The following is a 20463-nucleotide window of genomic DNA, read 5'->3' as shown; positions in this document are numbered from 1 at the left end:
TTTCAGGATTGCTAGTCTTGTGATTCCATGCAACAAGTTGTCCTATTTAGCTAGCAGTCATTTAATTTACTGTAGTCTCAGTTTATAACTCTACAGTTGAGCATTAGTCAAGATAAAATATAAGCACAAGCTCAGGGAAAAGCCAAGTATGCAAAACTAAGGCCAAAGTCTTGTGCAGAAACTGAAGAGAAAAGGGCAGTAAAGTTCTCCAAGTAAAGTTGTTGCTTCAAGGATGGTGAATTTCAAGTTCTGATTATTGAAAGGATTAAAGCTTAGGAAGATCACTTTTATTAAGTTGATGTAATGGAAGAATTAATACTTGTGTTACTGAATCGAGGCTCTGCAGTTAATATTTCCCATGTTCCGTTTATCATAATGTGGGACTATCAAGAGGAAGAGGATACTTCCAAGAAATGAAATGTCCAACAAGCTATTTGCTGTGTTGTTGAATTTAAAATGTTTATTTTTTGAGTATTCATTCGATGTGCATATGAATGCAAAAATTTTGGAATTCAGTATGTTCAACCCAAAGAATCTGCTTCATTTGGGCTGTATTCTGATCATTCTTGTACATTCACCTTTTCCTCTCTGAATTTAATGTCTATTCAATTTGCACTAATTCCTTCCACTAAATATGACTTTGGTAAGAAGAGTTTGCCTGTAGCATTAGCATCAAATTTCCCATCTCTTCTCCCCACTGTTCTATTATCTAATCCGATTGCTGTTTTTATATTAAAAAAATTCACTAATATTTTCACAGGGCTTTATTGACCTTCATTCAGTTGAAGCTCTAGGGAATAAATATTTAATGGATTTAAAAAAAATGAAAGGAAGCCGAAGACACCGGAATTTGGAACAAAAAATATGCTGGAAGAATTTGAGGGGTGCTGTGGAGGCAAAAAGTTAGGTCAACGTATTGGGTCAGGATCCAGCATCCGGACTGAGACAAAGTTAGGTTTGCCGATCTGTACTAACACAAAATGGGGTAGGACAGTGGTTCTTTAGAACAAGATAGTTGAGGGAGGGGATGGATGATATGCAGATTGTTGGGGGGAGGATGGTAAGGGGGATGGGAAATGTGAATCAAGGGAGAAGAAAACCAGCTGGCCTGTATGAGTTAGTGGGAGGATAAAGATTATCATCTCTTCACTAATTTCTCTGGAATTTCTGTTAAAAATGCAAAAGGACAGTGTCTGGGCATCAACTTTACATTAATTTGGCTTTCTGCAGTTCTTTGAAACCTTGCATAATCACCGGTTCCTTTTGCTACATTTGTGTGCACATTGCTTCAAAATGTAGATTCTGACCTTGATTTGTTACTCCCTTCCCTGCCCATTGTTATTGATCTGCACTGCATTCAATTCAGCACAAATAAACACTGTGACTCAACATGATGCAATGTTGAGGATGGGACAGGGAGTGTTATCTGGGGGAAATAGCACCAAAGCACATCAGGATTTGCTCCATCTTCTGTTGCTTGTACAATCAATGTATAAGGTGATGGTGCTGTGTGTTTCATTAAGTCGAGAGTGTTTAGAAATCGTGCACAAATGTCAGCTGACACTGCAATATTTGTTCATTGCATCATAGCAAGTTCATCGTGGCCTGGGACTGGACGTGGAAAATATTTGAGGTTGGTACCAGAGACGATGGATGAAAGTATTATGGAAAGATTGGAGAAGCCGTTGTTGTCAAAGTAAATTTATTATTGAAATGCATATAAGTCACCATATACTACCTTGAGATTCATATTCTTGCAAGGGTTTATGGGAAAATAAAGAAATGCAATAGAATTTATGAAAACTATACATTAAGACTGACCTCATTCAAATGGATTTAAAATTTCCAGCTGTAGTTTTGCCAATTGACAGGCAAACACAGATTTCCAACCACTGAAGATCATTTTTTTTTAATTCGGTTGTTTTGACTGTACACTAAAGGTCCTCTCCCCAAACATGTGCAACCATCAAATGTTTCTCCAGAGGGATTACTTAAATATGATTGCACACTCCAGTCGATGGTTCGATTAATCTCCCTGGACAGGCACGCAAAATGGGGCCAGAGGGATTTGGGTGCACATAAATCATAGATTTGTACAGCAGAGAAGTGGCCCTTTCGGACTATCTTGTCCTCATGTTGCCTGTCTGAGGTCTGTATCCTTCTACTCCGTTCGTATCTAAATATTGTATCTGCCACTACCATATTCTTCGGCAGCTCATTCCAGATAACCACACCCTCCAAGTGGAAAAACTTGCCCTTCTGAATCCTTTCAAATTTTTCCCCCTCTGTAAGTCTCTGTTCTAGTACCATTCTTCCCTGCACTGAGAAAAAATCCATCTATCCTACCTGTGCTGCTCATAACTCTAGAGTAATCCATCAGTGTCCTGGGTGATGGCCTTGTATGAATAAGAATTATTTCAGAAAGGTACCATCGAGGAAACCTTGAGGAGAAAACTGTGTCAAATTGGAGACCTCAGCAAGTCAGATCTAGTTGATAAATACTTCCATTTTCTTCCAATAATGTGATGATTATGTCCTGAGCAATAGTGACTACATCTCAAACAAACAAAAACTGGAGCACCTTAGGATGAAAGGAAACTTAGAGTATGGAAGCTGGCCCATCAGCCCACTGCAACCGTGATGTCCACCTATACTAATTGCACTTGCCTGCATTAACTTGATATTGTTCTGTGCCTTATTCATTTAAATACCTAATCACCTGCCTCTGTTATTATTCCCCCTCTCTCTTCACCACCACTACTACCTACTCTTTCTGGAGACCAACCACCCCCCCCCCACCCCCCACCCCCCACCAACTCCTTTAAACTATGTCCTCCAGTTTTAAACATTCCTACCCTGGGAAAGCCACGACACGTGATGAATGAACCATAGGAAACTGATCTTGCCTCTCATGATGTTGAGTACTGTATCTCCATCTTGCCTTTCATCTCCATTTGCTCCAGTGAAGCTCAAACCCTCTAATCCAGGTAACGTCATTGGAAATCTTTTCTATACCCTCATTAGCTTAATCACATCCTTCCTGTAGCCCAACGGACATTTTGTAAAACACTATCTACTCTATGACTTGGCCAAAGAAGGCAAGAGTGTTCTACTCTGCCCTCACAATCCTGTCTACTTTGTTGCCACCTCAATGAAACAATGCAATTGTGCCCTGAAGTCTCACTACTCAACAGCACTACCCAGGGTCCTGTCATTCACTGTGTATGTTCTACCTTGGTTTAATTTCCTAAACTGTGATTCAGTCTTGTTTGAGTGAAATTCCATTGACCATTCCCTTTGCTACTTTCCCAGTTGATCTATATCTTCTACAAACCTTAGACAGGGCCACTTTACCACCAGCTTAGTATCATCTGCAGATTTATTAATCATGTCAGCTACATTCACATCCCAATCATTAATGTGTATGACAAAGATCCAACACCAATCCCTGCTGCACATCACAGGTCATGGGCCTCCACCCTGGAAAACAATCCAGCACTTCCACCCTCTGATTCTTACCACCAAGTCAATTTTGTATCCATTTGGCTTACTCACCCTGGAGTCTGTGTTTTAACCTCCTAGACCAGACTACATGTGGAACCTTGCTCAAGTCTATGCACACAACGTCAATGTTCTGCCCTGGTCAATCCTTTTGGTCACCTCTCAAAAGAAAAAAAACAACCAAATTTATAAGACTTTATTTCCCTCGCACTTAGCTTTGTTGGCTACCCCTAACCAACCACTGCCTTTCCAAATGCAAATAAATTCTAACTCTGAGAATCCTTTCCCTTGATCAAAGCCTCGCTTCTCCCTGCTCCCCTTCTTAAATGAAGGCACGACGTGAGCTATCCAACAGTTTCCCGGTACAGTATATCAGGTAAACTGCGGCTAACAGTAGAAAGTGAATTGTTTTCAGTATTTTAATTTGATGTTTACAGTAAGTATATGGTTTTGTTAAATTTTAATTCCTGCCCACGGACGTGTGTCCAGACGTAAGAAAGTGGAAATGAGTTTTGCAAATCGTTGAACCTCTGGCGTAACTTGTTGGTTAAACCAGCAAGCACCTAGATCTATCAATGCCATTCTTCCCCCAACTCCCTCTGCCCAAACGGGACCACCAGATTCTATACCTCGAGTAGAAGAGGGCTCTTTTCATGCTTCAGCGGGAGGAGAGGACTTGTCAGCATAGATCTTACAAAGCATGTCTTAGGTTGGTCGAGCTGGAGCTTTTCTCTTTGGAACGCTGGAGGAAGAGAGGTGACGATAAAGGTGTACAAGATGATAAAATAGAGAAATCGAGTGGATAACCAGAGGCTTTTTCCCAGGGGGGGAGATGGCTCAGGTGATTGGAGGAAAATATGGGGGGTGATGTCAGATATCTACGGAGCGGTGGGTGCACGGAATGCACTGCTGGGGTGGTGGTGGTGGATGCAGATGTATTTGGCACATTTAAGGAACTTTTAGATAAAAACATAGATGACAGAAAAGAGGAGGACTGTGTATGGTTAGATTGATCCTAGAGCAGGTTAAAAGATCGTCACAACATCGTGGGCCGAAGGACCTGTACTCGGCTATAGTGTTCTATGTCCAGCTGGACTTTCAACTGAGCCAAGGTTGCTACGTGCATTCAGAGTGGGAGGTTATCTTTTCCCATGTGTTGGAGGGGAAGCACCTTGCAAGCCGACTGATATCGAATGCGCTTCGCCATTGTCCCGTGATCGCAGTGGTTAGAGAGATCAGGTTCGGCTTGGTCCAGCTCTTGTGCTCCGTGTTGTTCAAGAGGCCAGGGCAATCGGTCCTGTGAAGGTTCCCTCCCTTTCACTAAATTTAATTCCCAACGGCTTCCGACTGACATCCTTGCATCAAGCATGTATCCGCAGTAACAGGAAAACATTCGGTGATGCAACAGTCTGTGTTCAGCAAGGGTTCTAAACAGCACGTGGTCATCGACACATTTCAGTGTGCAGATGTTGACAAGGCCAAAGCAGTGGACGGAAAAGTGGCCGGACCGGACCGGTCGGACTCAGATGACCTTTTAATGGCAACATCGTGTGGTCAAATAATTTCGATTGCAAACAGTGTGAGAACGTCTGAGGTCGAACCCCTGTTGCCGCCGGAGCTTGGCTGGGCATGGATTCTCCACCCGATGTAGAAGACAGTTCACAAGAGTGGATTGACGTGTTAGGTGCGCGCAATATGCGAGGCAATCATTAACAACAGGTAGAGGTTAGATCAAAACTAATGTGATTAATTCACCATTGCAGGGAATGGGTTGCTAATGAAGAAGATTCTAAAATGTGGCGACGCGCAGCTCGACAGGCCGGGAATTGGCGAGGATGTGAAGATCTGGGTGAAGATAATGCAGGAAAACGGAGAGGTCATACTGGGCCGACAGAAAATGTCATTCACTATAAATAGCAGGGATGTCATTAAGGTGGGTGAGTGGAAGGCCGCTGACCTAAGCAACTGCAGTTACCATAGACCATAAGACAAAGAAGCAGAATTGGGCGATCTGGCCGTCGAATCTGCACCGCCGTTCGATCATGGCTGATTTGTTTTCCCTTTCAACGCCACACCGTTGGAAATCACAGTGGCATATGTGTTTATCTCCCTCTCTATCTCTCTACCTGCGGTGCACTTTCTCGGTAGTTGCAACACTAAATTCTGCACTATTTTCCCTTATGCACTTATGTAGGACATGATCAGTCCGCATGAACCAACACCAATACCACACACAAACAGTGCGTCAGGCATCTGGGCAAAATCTCAATAGAGTACACACAAATATGCAGCTTGCAAAGTCAACATTTAAAGCTAGAATTCGAATCTGTGTAATTTCAAACTATGTGGAATTAACAAGCCAACTTTAAAACTGAGAGTTTAAATATATAGATGTCACTGCTATTATTCACCCCTGTGTGAAATTAAAATGCCTGCAAATCACAGCTGGAATGTGCAGCACAGTGCAATTTGTGCTCTCTTCAACTCATACCCATCTGTTTTCAATTCAGTGACAAATTTCATGGACATTTCTACTGTCATGGTATGGTATCCCATCAGTGCAATCTTACACAGAGCTGTAATTTATCTAAATATAAATGCATGTGTGTAATTCCCATGTCCATAAATTAAACATGCTCCTTATCAAATTTTGAAGGATCTCCATTTGTGAAAAAATTGAACTACAAATATTTCACAATTGTGTACAACCCACAATTGTCTGCAAAATGTGTTTGGAGTTCTCTGTCAAAAATATGCACCGAATTAGACAGAATTGCATTGCGTTTTCTATATAAACAATTCACTGGTGTGAACAGTGAATAGATTGTGTATGTTTTCAATTACTCTCTTCGAATTTGTGCAGCAAATTTATGAGGACAATTTAACAATTCGATAAAGGCATAAACTCCCATCAAGGTCTTAAATCAGGATCTAAATGATTACTGTTTATTATAATTAGTTTGCTGTTTGGGTATGGTTAGAGGCATGGCTGATATTGGAACTACACTACAGCTAGGATTTTACCTGTCCCATAGCCTTTGTTGCATCCAGTGCCTCAGCTTCTTTGTTATCACATGGACTTACACGATTTCTCTTGACACAGTAAATTTCAGAATCTTCTTTGCTTTCTAAGGCCCTGGAGATCTGTGTGCCCCTGATGTGCATACATGAAACAGCTCTGATTCTCACCGACTCCACCTTCTGTTCTGGAAGAGCATCCAGGTAATGTTTCATTTATTAATTAACCAACTGCAGCTTCTACTGAACTACCAGCAACTGGGAATCAATATGAACTTATAGGTTCAGATGGAGTCACCAAGGAAGATAAAACTTATCAATGTAGCCTGAAATCTGGGATTGAATTCGATGTAGTTATGGCCACAGTTTATTTGAATATTAGTAGATCTCCTGTAGATCATTATTTGGATCTTGAAGCTCTAACTCAGAGATTTCCTCTCCAGCCAAAGCTGCTGGAAATCTGCAATTAAACATAAAATTATGGAGATACACAACACTTTAGGCTGCATTTTCTGTTTTTTTTTGTTCTTTTTAAGGATGGTGCACATCTGTAATCCCAGAATTAGAGCTGCTGAAATCAGAGGAGAGTTTTAACTCTTTGTAAGATACAGGTTTCAGACTGTTCTGTTTTTGATTTAGAAAACCCTGTCTTGTGAGGTTGACTGTAACAGGCACAGGATCTATTTCACGTCTTAGGCAAAGAAAATATTCGATTTGATCCTAAGCGTACATGTGCAGTTGTTTACATGTGTTTGTTCAATCCACATTTTCCCTAGTTTTAAGTGCTTTGTTCAACTTAGGCCTTTCTACTTTCTCTTATTCCTCTGAAATGTCCTCTTTTCTTGATGCAAAGGAGGGCTATCAAAATCTTAGGCTTAATGTTGTTAGGTAGAAGAATTTGCCATGATTAAATGGGGCAGTGGGCTTAGTTGGCAGGCTGTTGCTTGAGTGCATTCTCCTCCTATTTTGTATGCTGTCAGACATCCCACCTCTCTCGGAAGTTCCAGGAGTCTCCTGCATATTGATAGCGGCTCCCTGAAACCCACAAATTATATACAATATCCCGGAAATCGATTTTTTTGAGAGCGAGCGAGGGAGCGGGGGGGGGGGGAAGAGAGAGAGACACACACACACGTAGCGAGAGAGTGACAGAGCGAGCATCCTGATGGGTCTCTCTTTGTGCTAAGTAGACCTATCAGTTTTCTCCGTGGGCGGGCTTTACAGTCGACCCCTCTCTCTCTTTCATTGTCCATCAGTTCAGTTTAGTGTTCTGCAGTGCCATGGCAGAATGTTCCAAAAAAAGAAAATATAAGACGTATTTCACCCCAGACTACACTAAAGTGTACCCCTGCCTAATAGGGGTCAAAATAATGACAGTGTTGCTCGCTGCACTGTTTGCAACAATGACTTTTCTATTGCCCGTAGTGGGTTAAATGACTGTAAAAGACATGTTGAGGTGAGCATAGCTAACGTTATTTAAACTAGCTCTGCCAGTTGATGAAGCTGCTTTTGGTGCTGCCAAATTCTAATTGTGATGTAGAAAGGGCATTCAGCATGGTGCGTCACATTAAGACAGAATTTAGAAGTCAGCTGTCTCACAAAACACTTGTGAATCTGATGTCTTGCAAAATTAACAAATTCATTGACACAGACTGCTATGAGGTCGAGACTTCTGGCAAAATGCTCAAATCTGCCAAGCAAGCCACATCACAGTATGATGAAAGTTTGCAAAAGAAATAGAAAAGCTATTTGCATTAGCATTGAAACTGCCAACAAAATACTCAACAAGGAAAAAAAATATATAAATAGTTTCAATATGTGATGAAATAAATTGTTGTGTTCTTTCATAATTAAATGTCCTGTATACATACACCCTTGGAGGTCCACGGGGGGGGCGGGATATGGGGTTGAAGGGGGCAGGGGTGGTGGTGGTGCTACCTCCCAAAAATGAGTTTTTGCAGGGTGGGATGTCTGTGCTGTAGATAATAACAAAAGGGGAGTTGGTGATGGTGAATAATGTGATAGGTTACAGGAACGCAATAAATTTCACATCGTTTAAGTCAGTGTAATAAATCTGATTCTGACAATGAAAGGGGACAGGACTAATGGGAATTGCATGAACCTGATGTGCTGAATGGCCCTTTTGTATTGTTAAAAATATATGATAGATTCATAGAGTTCACTCCAGAAAATATATGTACTTTAACTGAAGTGTTGTAAATGTTTGAAAGGATAACCTCTAAACAAAAACAGAGCCTGCTGAACCGCAGGAAGGTAGAAGGCAACAGGACAGGCAACATCTGTGGAGAGAGAAGCAGAGTTAATGTTTCAGGTCAATGACCATTCATTAGTGTTTTGAAAAGTTAAAAATAAAACTAATTTTAAGATGATGTGAATGGGGAACAGGGAGGAGGGAACAGAAATAGTGAACTGTGATTGAATGGAGAGCAGCTGATGGTGTGATTAAGTGGCTGAAGGACAATGATAGTGGAAGGTGAAGAAGAATGGAATAGGAATTAATGATTAAGAACATGTTTATAAGGTGAGTCAAAGACAAGAAGTAGAACTGTTTTCTAAAATTACCTGAAGGAAAGGACTGTGACTGTTGGAATATGAAATGCAGATGGCATAAATGCTAATTATCTGAAAGTATTGAGTACTGAAGGCAGTGAGATGCTCAATTTATTTATGCTGAGCTTTGTTGAAACCACAGGCAGGGATCAGAATGAGATGAAGAATTTGTTGCAAATAGCATTTGGGTAATAGTACAAAAGTTCCCTACAGAAAAATGTAATAGGTGATAAAGAAATTACTTTGAATTTTGATTAAGTGAATTACTGGACTTATGTAACCAACCTGGACATAATATTTGTAATTCAAATACCTCTAGATTGTTGTTGGCTTCCTCTGGCTGTTTTATTCTCTTCACATCTGCTCTTACTTCCCGTTCTTTCTGACTGAGTATAGTGGAGATGTAGTTATGCTAATAAATTGATAATTCAGACAGCATAAGTTCCCATTTCACTATAGCACTTCTTGAATTAAAGCTGACAAAATATCAAAATGAAAACTTCCCTCAATTAAAGTGAAATTATTAGAGTTATGAAAAAAGTTCACAATAATTAGTAGTGGATGAAATCTGTTGTTTTTACATGGTCTGATCTATGCATAGTTTCCCCTCCTGCCTTTATCAAACTGTTGAAAAATAATGGCCTTACTAGCGATGCTCAAATTCCTAGACTTTTTTCTAAATATAAAGAACTGCCTGCATCCATTATGGAAACAGATCTGGAAGTATGTTTCAAAGGTGTACAATTTAAACAGTTTATCCATATTCCTGGTGGTGCCAATTTTTTGCTGTTAATAGTAAAAACCAATTTTGCAGTTTTTATGCTTCTCTATTGTCTTTTCAGGGATGTTTTAATTCACACCTCAAAAAGAGTAACTGTACATACTTAGCGAAAACGTTTCCCTTTCTGTTTGCAGACTCCAGCTGATAACTCAAAACAGGAGAGTATTCATAATGTCCTCACTAAGTTTTATTGACCTGAGGCAGTTGTGTTTGTCTTTAGAGGTGAATTCTCTGTGTACTGATTACTTTGTATCTGTTTTGCTTTTAGAAGTCAAACACTGAAGAATTTAGAAAGGCTATTAAATTGCACTTCATGCAATTCACACCCATTGAGAAGTCTATATTCTGCTGCTTTCGAAGAATGCTTATCCATGAATTTGCTGCATGCCACAGTACATAGGATCTAGAAACATTCACCACAAAAAACTTAAGAGATTCTTGCTGATGCTGGAAATCCAGAGCAACACACAGAAAATGCTGGAGGGATTCAACAGGTCAGGCAGCATCAATGGAGAGGAATAAACAGATGATGTTTTGGGCCAAGATCTGATGAAGGTTCTTGGCCTGAAATGTTGACTGTTTGTTCCTTTCCATAGATGTTGCTTGATCTACTGATTCCCTCCAGCATCTTATGTGTGTCATATTCAACGTTCCCTCTATTTTGTTTTACATTGCACGGGGCAACCATTGCTCTGAGCAGGAAATTTTAAACGGCTTGAAAACTGCGCGACACTTTAAATGTTAAGAAAATTCCAGCTGTGCAGCAATGAAGGCTATGTGCATGGGAGCATTTCAGTTATTGTGTGGCCATGCACCTGTGCAACTTAGAGGCTATATTCACAACACAACTCTCTTGTGATCCTGACCCTTTATGAGTGCTTGATGGTGATATTGACCTATTTATGGGCACCATATCCATAGATAAAGCAAGATTTGGTTAGATGAACCAGTTAGTTATGTGTCTTTACAGGGATACAGGGTGGCACAGTGGCATAGCTAGCAGAGCTACTGCTGGACAACACCAGAGATCTGGATTCAGTCCTGATTTTGGAAGTTGTCGAAGTTCTCCCTGTGACAGAACAGTGAGCTTCGTGCCACATCCCAAAGATGTGCAGGTTCGTAAGGGGGATTCGTATAGGATTAGTCAGAGTCAGTGGCTAATGATTGGCACTGGCTCGGCGGTCCAACGGGGCTGTATTCATGCTGACTCACTCAATGACCACAACAATTTACAATCATGTGTTTAATGGTTCAGCAGTGAAGCATCAGAAGTGAAACCAGGGAGCAGAGTCCTCCTCGAGGTCGAACTCTTGTCATTCAGTAGAACTTGTCTGGAGGTTACACCGAAAGCAGAACAGTTACAAATGATTAGGGAAAAGCGGGAGGAAGGCAACCGATACTTCCAGAGTAAGAACTATAAGATGGCAATCCTCTGCTACACCGGTGCTTTGGCAATCATAGATACAAGCACCAAAGGTATTGAATAATTTTTCTGGAATAATTATATTTTTGATTGGAAATATTCATTATCTTCAATGTTTATAAGGAAATATTTCTTTAATATTAAGTATTCTGTTAATGTTAAGAGAACAAGTTATCCTGAGCCTGGGAAGTTACACACTCTAAACACCACCTTCATGAGAAAACACAGAAGTAGAAGCAAGAATAGACAAAGCCTCTCAAGGCAGCTCTATTATTCTGTAAAGTCATGGCCAATCCTGATCTTTGAGGCTATATTTTCTCCTTATCATGTCACATCTCGATTCCTTTATCGATCCTGATATTGAACACACCCAGTGACTGAGTCTTCACAGCTCACTTGGACAGAGAGTTACACGGAGTCACCACGCTCTAAATAAACAACATCAGAACACAAGAAAACAGCAGGAGGAGGTAGTCAACCCTTCAAGTTGCATGCCATTCATTATGATCACGGCTCTTCTGTCCCCACCTTATCTCCTCTTCTGTGCTAGTTCCCACAGAATTCAATTCCCTGATATTTCAAAAAATTATCTACTTCCTCTTTAAATGCTGCCAATGATGGAGCCTCCATAGCCAGGGATTCATTATTTCTGTAAGAAGTAGTTCCAATGCACCTCAGTTTTAAATGACCAGCCTGTTATTTTATATATGTCTCCTTGTTCTATATTCCACCACTAGTGTAATAATCTCAGACCTGCCCTTTCATACCCCACCCTTCCAGGACCTTGACGTTTCAACCACCTCTTCATCTTTCGAAACAAAATAATGTAGGCAGATCCAATTTTTTTTGTCACTTGTAATAGGGTGACCCTCTCATCCCAAGAAATATTTCAGTCCTTAAAGGATGGCCCTTCATCCTGTGTCAATGCTCCTCAGCTCCAGGTTCTACAGCATCTCAGTGTCATGTGATTAGGCTCAAAGGTCCTATTCTGCATTATATCGCAATAAAGAAAAGTCTCCCCTTCTTCCAATTTTCAGGTGAATGCCTGCAAAAAATGACTCTCAACGTAGTAAGTGGTGACATGTGGTGAGAATAAAGTTACATTGACTTTGACTTTTTCATATATCCACCTTTCAGTCTTGGTCTGATGGCAGTAATGCCAGGTGTTTTGTGGTGCAGGTCACTAAACAGAAACATGTAGACTGAAGCAGCATTACTTCACTGTCCAAGGTGCTGATTTACTGATGAAAGAAATCTGAGTGCTTTCTATACAATGTCAAATTTGAATATATGTTTTTCCATTTATCTCACAATAACACCTTACGGTTTGTGGGATCTCGCAGTGTATAAAATAGACTGGCACAATTTCTGTACTGCAATAATGACAGCAATAAGTGGCAATAATGTGTTTATAATGAGATTGTGAATACGTTTCAACAGAAGTCACTAACTCACAGCCCTTAGATCCCTGCCTAGAGCCTTTGCCTGTACAAGTGCACAAATTTCTTGAGGTGGTTGAGGGACAAGTGGGTACTGATTAAAATGCCATGGTAGTGTCACATTTAGCATAACACTATTACAGCTTGGGGTGTTGGAGTTTGGAGTTCAATTCTGGCATTCTCTGTCAGAAAGTTGGGATATTCTTCCTGTGTGCATATGGGTTTCCTCCCCCATGCCAAAGACATACCAATTAGTAGGTTAATTGGCTGGAAGGGCCTGTTCTGAGCTGTATTTCTAAATAAAATAAATAAATAATCCTCAGTCCCTGTACCACTGGCAATGCCACGCCTCTGTTGCTGTCAGGCTAACGTTTGACTGCATCACCTTCTAAACCAATTGCTCCACTGCACTCCCTGCTGAACTCTCGTCCTCTGCCTCAGTGAATTCTAACTTGCTCAAAGCCTAGTGAGTCTCCTTCTTTCCCGCACAACTGGGCATCTGTCGTCATTCTCCCCGGTCTCCCTTGGCTATCAAATGAAACTCCAAGCTATTTGTCCCCCCTCATATCTATAGTCACCTCCATCCAAATTTCCTTGTTGTGCTCCATTCTTCAGCTTTAGAATTGAATCAGGATTATTATCACTGAAATACAGTATGTTGTTTATGCAATACATGAAATATACTACAAATTACAGTAAGATATATTAGCAGCACAAACAGAACATAAATAGGGAGGGAGTGTTCATGGGTTCATTGTCCATTCAGAAATCTGATGGAGTGGAAGAAGCTGTTCCTAAGACATCAAGTGTGTGTCTTCAGACTCCTATACTCCTCTCTGATGACAGTAATGAGAAGAGGGCATATACTAGGTGGTGGAGGTCCCTAATGGTGAATGCCTGCTTTTGAAGATGCCCTCGATGCTGTGGAGCCGAGTGCCCATGATGGATCTGTCTGAGTTTACAACCCTCTGCAGCTTTTTCCGATCCTGTGCAGTGGCCCCTCCATACCAGAGGTGATGGGACCTGTCAGAATGCTCTCTGCAGTACTATATCTATACAAACTTGCTAGCATCTTTGGTGACATACCAAATTACCTCAAACTCCTAATGAAATATACCCGTTGGCGTGTCTTTATATTTGCATCAAAATGTTGGGCCTAGGATAGATATTTAGAGAACTTTAAACTGCTCACCCTTTCCACTGCTGACTCCTTACATAAAGACTGGTGTGTGTTCCCTTGAATTCCACCTCTTGAAGTCCACAATCAATTCCTTATCTTACTGACATTAAGTGCAAGTTATGACATAAACCTCTGTTTCCTCTTTGTTACTGCTTTGAACCTTGTTGACTTGGTGCCTCCCACTCTCAACCCAATTTGGTTAACCTTCCTATTCTCCTTCTTCTCCTACTGGTATTAGTTTTCATGATTCCTGTCAGCACAGCTTCATGTTAAATGTGCATCATAATTGTAAGCCATTGTTTTAATTTGTTCCCAGTCCATCAGTGGGCCTCAAATCCTCTGGAAGTGATACAATGAGTCACAAGAAATCTTAGTGAAGTTAACTTGCTTGTTTCAATTTAAAAGAGGACAGTTGTCCCTTCTGATCTATGCTAGTGCCTATCAGAGCAATTCTGTTGACCCCATTCCCTCTCTCAATTACCTAAGGCTTATTTCCCCTTATATGCCCTTCTTTGCTTCTCACCTACATGATGGTAATGTTAACGTGCCAATGCATATTTGGGTTGTGGGAGAAAACCAGAGCAACCAGAAGAATCCACAGAGTCACACGAAAAAGAACAATATGCAAACTCTGAGGTCAACATCGAGCCCAGAACATTGACGCTGTGCAACTTGTAGCACTTGCCTGGACCTTTGTAACTATTTTTCATTACCCTTTGAAACTGGCTGACATTGAGGAGATTGGGTTAATGTCATGTGGTTGATTTCAGGGCAGTCTGATGGCTGCACACAGCTGTGCTGGATAAGTCATTTAATGCTGCCTTGATGTTCCAGATGTCCTCAACCATGAAGACAAGAAAAGTCTTCTTGAAGAAAAGGTGAAATGCTACAGTAATATTGCAGCCTGCCACCTGAACACAGGACAGCTGGAGGAGGCTTTTACCTGCTGTGATATTGTCTTGCAGCACCAGCCTCAGCATTGCAAAGCCTTGTTCAGGAAGGGCAAGGTATGCAAGTACGTAATGTGAAATCGCCAGGCAGGTAGTTTTTCTTGAGCCAAGTTACAACCACTGGCAAGTGTCAAAGGAGCCTTCATGTATTTGCTTTGTTATTCCTTTGATGGAGTTGGGGGGGTGGGGATGGAGTAGGAGAGGGATTTATCTACACAGTATATGAGGGTCTTCTATAAGCAATTATAAGACCCTTGGAAAACCATTGCAAATGGATCAAGCAGCTTCTTGCACATTATGTCCAGGAAATACGTTGATGTCCCATAATTTTGGGTTACATTGACCCAGTATGCTGTAGTCCTAGGTTGGGGACTCAGTGAAGTCCAGGGATGGGATGGTGGGAATAATTTCTCATGCGTTTCTGAGTGCTCATTTGAAAGGGTTTCAATGTACAATAACTTCTGATCCTGCCTCTATTAAGGATCACTTTCTTTGTAGATGTTGTTTTGCATCTACAGAAAGTGGTGGATACAGCCCAGTCCATTACAGGCAAAGCCCTACCGCCATTATCTGCATTTACAAGGAGGGCTGCCACAAGAAAGCAGCATCCATTACCAAGGACGCCCACCACCCAGGCCACACTGTTCTTGCTTCTGCCATGGGGTAGATGTATGAAGCCTTCAGTCCCATGTCACCAGGTGCTGGGACAATTATTATCCTACAACCATCAAGTTTCTGGAGCCAGTGTGGATAAATTCACTGACCTCAACTCTGAACTGATTCTGCAACCTGCACACTCAGTTTCAGGGACCCTGCAACTCACATTTTATAAAAAGTATTCACCTTTTCCCATTGGAAGTTTTCATGTTTTACAACATTAAAGTCACAGTGGATTTAATTTGGCTTTGTTGACAGTGATCAACAGAAAAAGACTCTTTCGTGTCAAAGGGAAAACAGATCTCTACAAAGTGATCTAAATAATTATAAATATAAACCACAAAATAATTGATTGCATAAGTATTCATCCCCTTCAAATCAGTATTTAGTAGATGTACCTTTAGCAGCAATTACATCCTTGAGTCTGTGTGGATAGGTCTCTATCAGCTTTGTACATCTGGACACTGCAATTTTTCCCCATTCTTCTTTACAAAATTGCTCAAGCTCTGTCAGATTGCATGGGGATTGTGAGTGAACAGCCCTTTTCAAGTCCAGCCACAGATTCTCAATTGGATTGAGATCTGGATTCTGACTTGGCCACTCCAGGACATTAACTCTGTTGTTTTAAAGCCATTCCTGTGTAGCTTTGGCTTTATGCTTGGGGTCATTGTCTTGCTGGAAAACAAATCTTTTCCCAAGTCACAGTTCTCTTGCAGACTGCATCAGGTTTTCCTCCAGAATTTCCCTGTATTTTGCTGCATTCATTTTACCCTCTACCTTCACAAGCCTTCCAGGGCCCACTGCAGTGAAGCATCTCCACAGCACGATGCAGCCACCACCATGCTTCATAGTAGGGATGGTGTACTTTTGGTTATGTGCAGTGTTTGGCTTATGTCTAACATAACGTTCAGTCTGATGGCCTAAAAGCTCAATTTTAGTTTCATCGTACCATAGAATCTTCTTCCAGCTGACTTCAGAGTATCCCACATGCTTTTTGGCAAACTCTAGCCAAGATTTCATGTGATTTTTTTCAACAGTGGCTTTCTCTTTGCCATTCTCCCATAAAGCTGTGACTGGTGAAGCACCCGGGCAACAGTTGTTGTATGTGCAGTATCTCCCATCTCAGGCACTGCAGCTTGTAACTCCTCCAGAGTTGTAATAGGTCTCTTGGTGGCCTCCCTCACTAGTCCCCTTCTTGCACAGTCTCTCAGTTTTTGAGGGCAGCCTGCTCTAGGCAGATTACCTAATTTACATTGGTGGTGCGCAGGTGGAAGAAGTCAAAAGCTTTAAGTTCCTCGGGGTCAATATCACAAATGACCTGACTTGGTCCAACCAAGCAGAGTCCACTGCCAAGAAGGCCCACCAGCACCTTTACTTCCTGAGAAAACTAAAGAAATTTGGCCTGTCCCCTAAAACCCTCACTAATTTTTATAGATGCACCATAGAAAGCATTCTTCTAGGGTGCATCACAACCTGGTATAGAAGTTGTCCTGTCCAAGACCGGAAGAAGCTGCAGAAAATTGTGAACATGGCACAGCACATCACACAAACCAGTCTTCCGTCCTTGGACTCACTTTACACCGCACGCTGTCGGAGCAGTGCTGCCAGGATAATCAAGGATACAACCCACCCAGCCAACACACTTTTTGTCCCTCTTCCCTCCAGGAGAAGGTTCAGGAGCTTGATACGGCCAGATTTGGGAACAGCTTCTTTCCAACTGTGATAAGACTGCTGAACGGATCCTGACCTGAATCTGGGCCGTACCCTCCAAATATCCAGACCTGCCTCTTGGTTTTTTTTGCACTGCCTTACTTTCCATTTTTCTATTTTCTATTTATGATTTATAATTTAAATTTTTAATACTTACTATCAATTTGTAATCCAGGGAGCAGGAAGTGCAGAATCAAATATCGCTGTGATGATTGTACATTCTAGTATCAATTGTTTGGTGACAATAAAGTATAAAGTATTTACAGCTGTGCAATATTCTTTCCATTTCTTGATGATTCACTCCAAGGGATATTCAGTGACTTGGAAATTTTCTTGTATCCATCTCCTGACTTGTGCTTTTCAATAATCTTTTCTGAGTTGCTCGGAGTGTTCTTCTGTCTGCAGGGTGTAGTTTTTGCCAGGATACTGACTCACCAGCAGTTGGATCTTTTAGACGCAGGTGCATTTTTACTACAATCAATTGAAACATCTTGACTGCACACAGGTGATCTCTCTTTAACTAATTATGTGCTTCTGAAACTAAGAAGTTGCACCAGTGATGATTTGGTTTGTCATATTAAAGTGGATGAATAGTTATGCAATAAATTATTTTGTGTTTTATTTTTGTAATTAATTTAGATCACTTTGTAGAGATCTGTTTTCACTTTGACACGAAAGAGTTTTTTTCTGTTGATCAGTGTCAAAAAAATCAAATTAAATCCACTTTTATTCAATGTTGTAAAACAATAAAACATGAACACTTCCCAGAAGGGTGAATTCATATTATTGGCACTGAATATAATATACAGACATTCAGGAGCGCATGATTTGTTTTCCTTTGCACATTTGTTGTTTGTCAGTCTTTATTTACATACATACAGTTCTTCATAAATGGCATTACATTTCTTTATGTTTCTGTAAATGCCTGCAAGAAAAAGACTCAAGGTAGTACACAGTGACATATACATATTTTGATAATAAATTTACTTTGACTTGATATGATTGCACAAACACATTCAACATTTCAATATCCTATTCTATTTCAGGTACTTGAGCTACAAGAGCAGTATTTTCTCTCAATCAAATTTTTCAGAAAATCTTTGCAGGTGGAGCCTGCAAACCAGGTAATTTTTACCTCAGTGATGCGTAATTTGAGTGAGTCTGCTACTGCCCACTTCTCATGCGGTAGCTGATTTTTGTCTGTGAGTTTGCTGCTCCTGATTAAGCTGTCTCTGGTCAACACGTTGTCTGTTGCTCTGCTCTTTGTCACTGCTGTCTGTTCTTCATTCTGCTCCTCACTATACAAATCTCTTGTAGTTCTTTTGGCCGTTGGTGAGATTGAACTTAACTACTGCAGGCAGCTTTGGTTTCCTTCGGTAAAATACATATACATTCGCTTTAGACAAACTGATTGGGGCTCTGGTTGCTCTGCTGCCTTCACTTGGGCTTCAAATATTGTACTCCCATTGCAACCCTGGTTCTTCTCCCTTTCTACGCACTGGAGCCCTGTTTCCTGCATTCCCTTAAACTTACCAGGTTCATTGAAACTGTATTGTAATACTGTAGAACATCTTAAAGAAAGTGAATTAGAAGTGCGTAGGGTTTTACTAGGTATAATTTCAAATCGTCTGGAAGATCTACCAGAGCAGCACCACTAGAGTCCCGAGCGTTTCAGACCATGTGTTTTGATTTTGTGCCTCCAGGTAACTGTATTTGTGACCCAAGTGTATGTAACCTCTGAAGCCACTGTTACCCTGGTTCTGCTGTAGTTTAAATCCTGACCCATTGCCATTCATTTGGCTGCAAGACATACAGTATAGTTTAAGTGTAATTCCCTTTTCCCAGAGGCACAAACAGAGCCAATATTAATGGGGACCAGTTTCCAGAAATTCAAACAATACTACTGGTAGCACCAAAGCAATCCACTTGTCAGCCAAGAGGGTCCTACAGCAGATTTATTTTGATGATATGGTCAGAACAGCCAAGCGCTCAGCTATGGCTAATTTTCAAAACACGAAAACACAACCTGTCTTCAAAGTACTTGAAAAAGGAGACAGTGTTACATACGGTTTATCCTATTAAAGTACAAGTGAACTGTGACATTCATTACACTTCCCAGTGGAGTTCACTGTAACACGTGATAGTACCAAATGGCTGAGGGAACTGCAGTGGGGTGTGAAAGTCCTCTTGCATGGAAAACTGACCATAACGTACCTGGCTCTGCCAGAAGGCAATGGTGCTGAGATCACTGCTGCTCACTAATTCCTGGGACAAATAACTGGGGAAACTTTGAGAAATAGACCTACTGCCAGTGTGATTACTGGTCCTGGGAGACAAGACGAAATTATTGATAGTGATCTTGAATCTGTTTTAGCTTATTTTGAGATGAAAACATAACTGTTTCTATAACACCATTTCCAAAAGCATCACAGACTGCATAATCTTCATTATAAACACACACAAAATGCTGGAGGAACTCAGCAGGCCTGGCAGCATCTATGGAGAGTCAACATTTTGGGCCAAAAAAAATCGACTGTTTATTCCTCTCCCTAGATCATGTCTAATCTGCTGAGTTCCTCCAGTAGTTTATGTGTTTTGCTCTGGATTTACAGCACCTGCAGAATGCCTTGTGTCCAATTTTTATGATGCTGAGGGATCCCTGTTCAGAGTTACCGTGTTGTTCTATGCTATGTGATTTTCAGGATGTTTTGCTCTGTTGATCTGTTATGAGTAATCACAGTGGCTCTCATTTGGTCTTACAGCTGCTACCTCAGCATTCAGGTCTAACAGGTGCATGTCAGAACGCAGGCTCTACTTTTGATGGGACATCGCTGATTAATGACTGAATGCTGTAATGATGGGAGAGGGTGAGAGAATGAATACAGAGGGACCAAACCAGCTTGAAGAATTGCAATAGGTGGATTCTTTGTGCAGTGGGATCACAGAAACCTTCAAGGGTTTGGCCAGGAATTCTCGACAGGAAATTATCGCTTACAAGAACTTCTCAAGGAAGTCCTTGTAAGCAGTGATGTTACAGAAGTGCAGTTTGTGCTGTTCTGGGGAGGACAGGAATGCAGGAAAGTTCTTATGCTTGCAATGCATTCTCCTGTTGGCTGAAGCAAAATTAATGAAGGAGGGGTTTTTGTGATCTTTTTAATGCAGGCAAACAGTGAGATGTGCCTGGGTTCAGTGTCAACACCTTAGAATGATCTTGAGGCAAGGAAACAGAGACC

The 20463-nt window shown here is 41.1% G+C and overlaps 1 protein-coding gene across 1 annotated transcript in view; it reads left to right on the top strand.

The window, feature by feature from the left end:
• The first annotated feature begins 5130 nt into the window (after nt 1-5130).
• Nucleotides 5131-20463, top strand: part of LOC140210752 (peptidyl-prolyl cis-trans isomerase FKBP8-like) — a 29941-nt gene continuing 14608 nt past the window's right edge. The window contains exons 1-6 of the mRNA XM_072279997.1: nt 5131-5185; nt 5265-5434; nt 6635-6723; nt 11127-11347; nt 14748-14920; nt 18277-18354. Coding sequence (XP_072136098.1) covers nt 5131-5185; nt 5265-5434; nt 6635-6723; nt 11127-11347; nt 14748-14920; nt 18277-18354 — 786 coding nt within the window. The remainder of the gene's footprint in view (nt 5186-5264; nt 5435-6634; nt 6724-11126; nt 11348-14747; nt 14921-18276; nt 18355-20463) is intronic.

The sequence above is a fragment of the Mobula birostris genome, chromosome 2 (assembly GCF_030028105.1).
Source record: "Mobula birostris isolate sMobBir1 chromosome 2, sMobBir1.hap1, whole genome shotgun sequence".
NCBI lineage: Eukaryota > Metazoa > Chordata > Chondrichthyes > Myliobatiformes > Myliobatidae > Mobula > Mobula birostris.
This window is presented reverse-complemented; position numbering and strand designations above follow the sequence as displayed.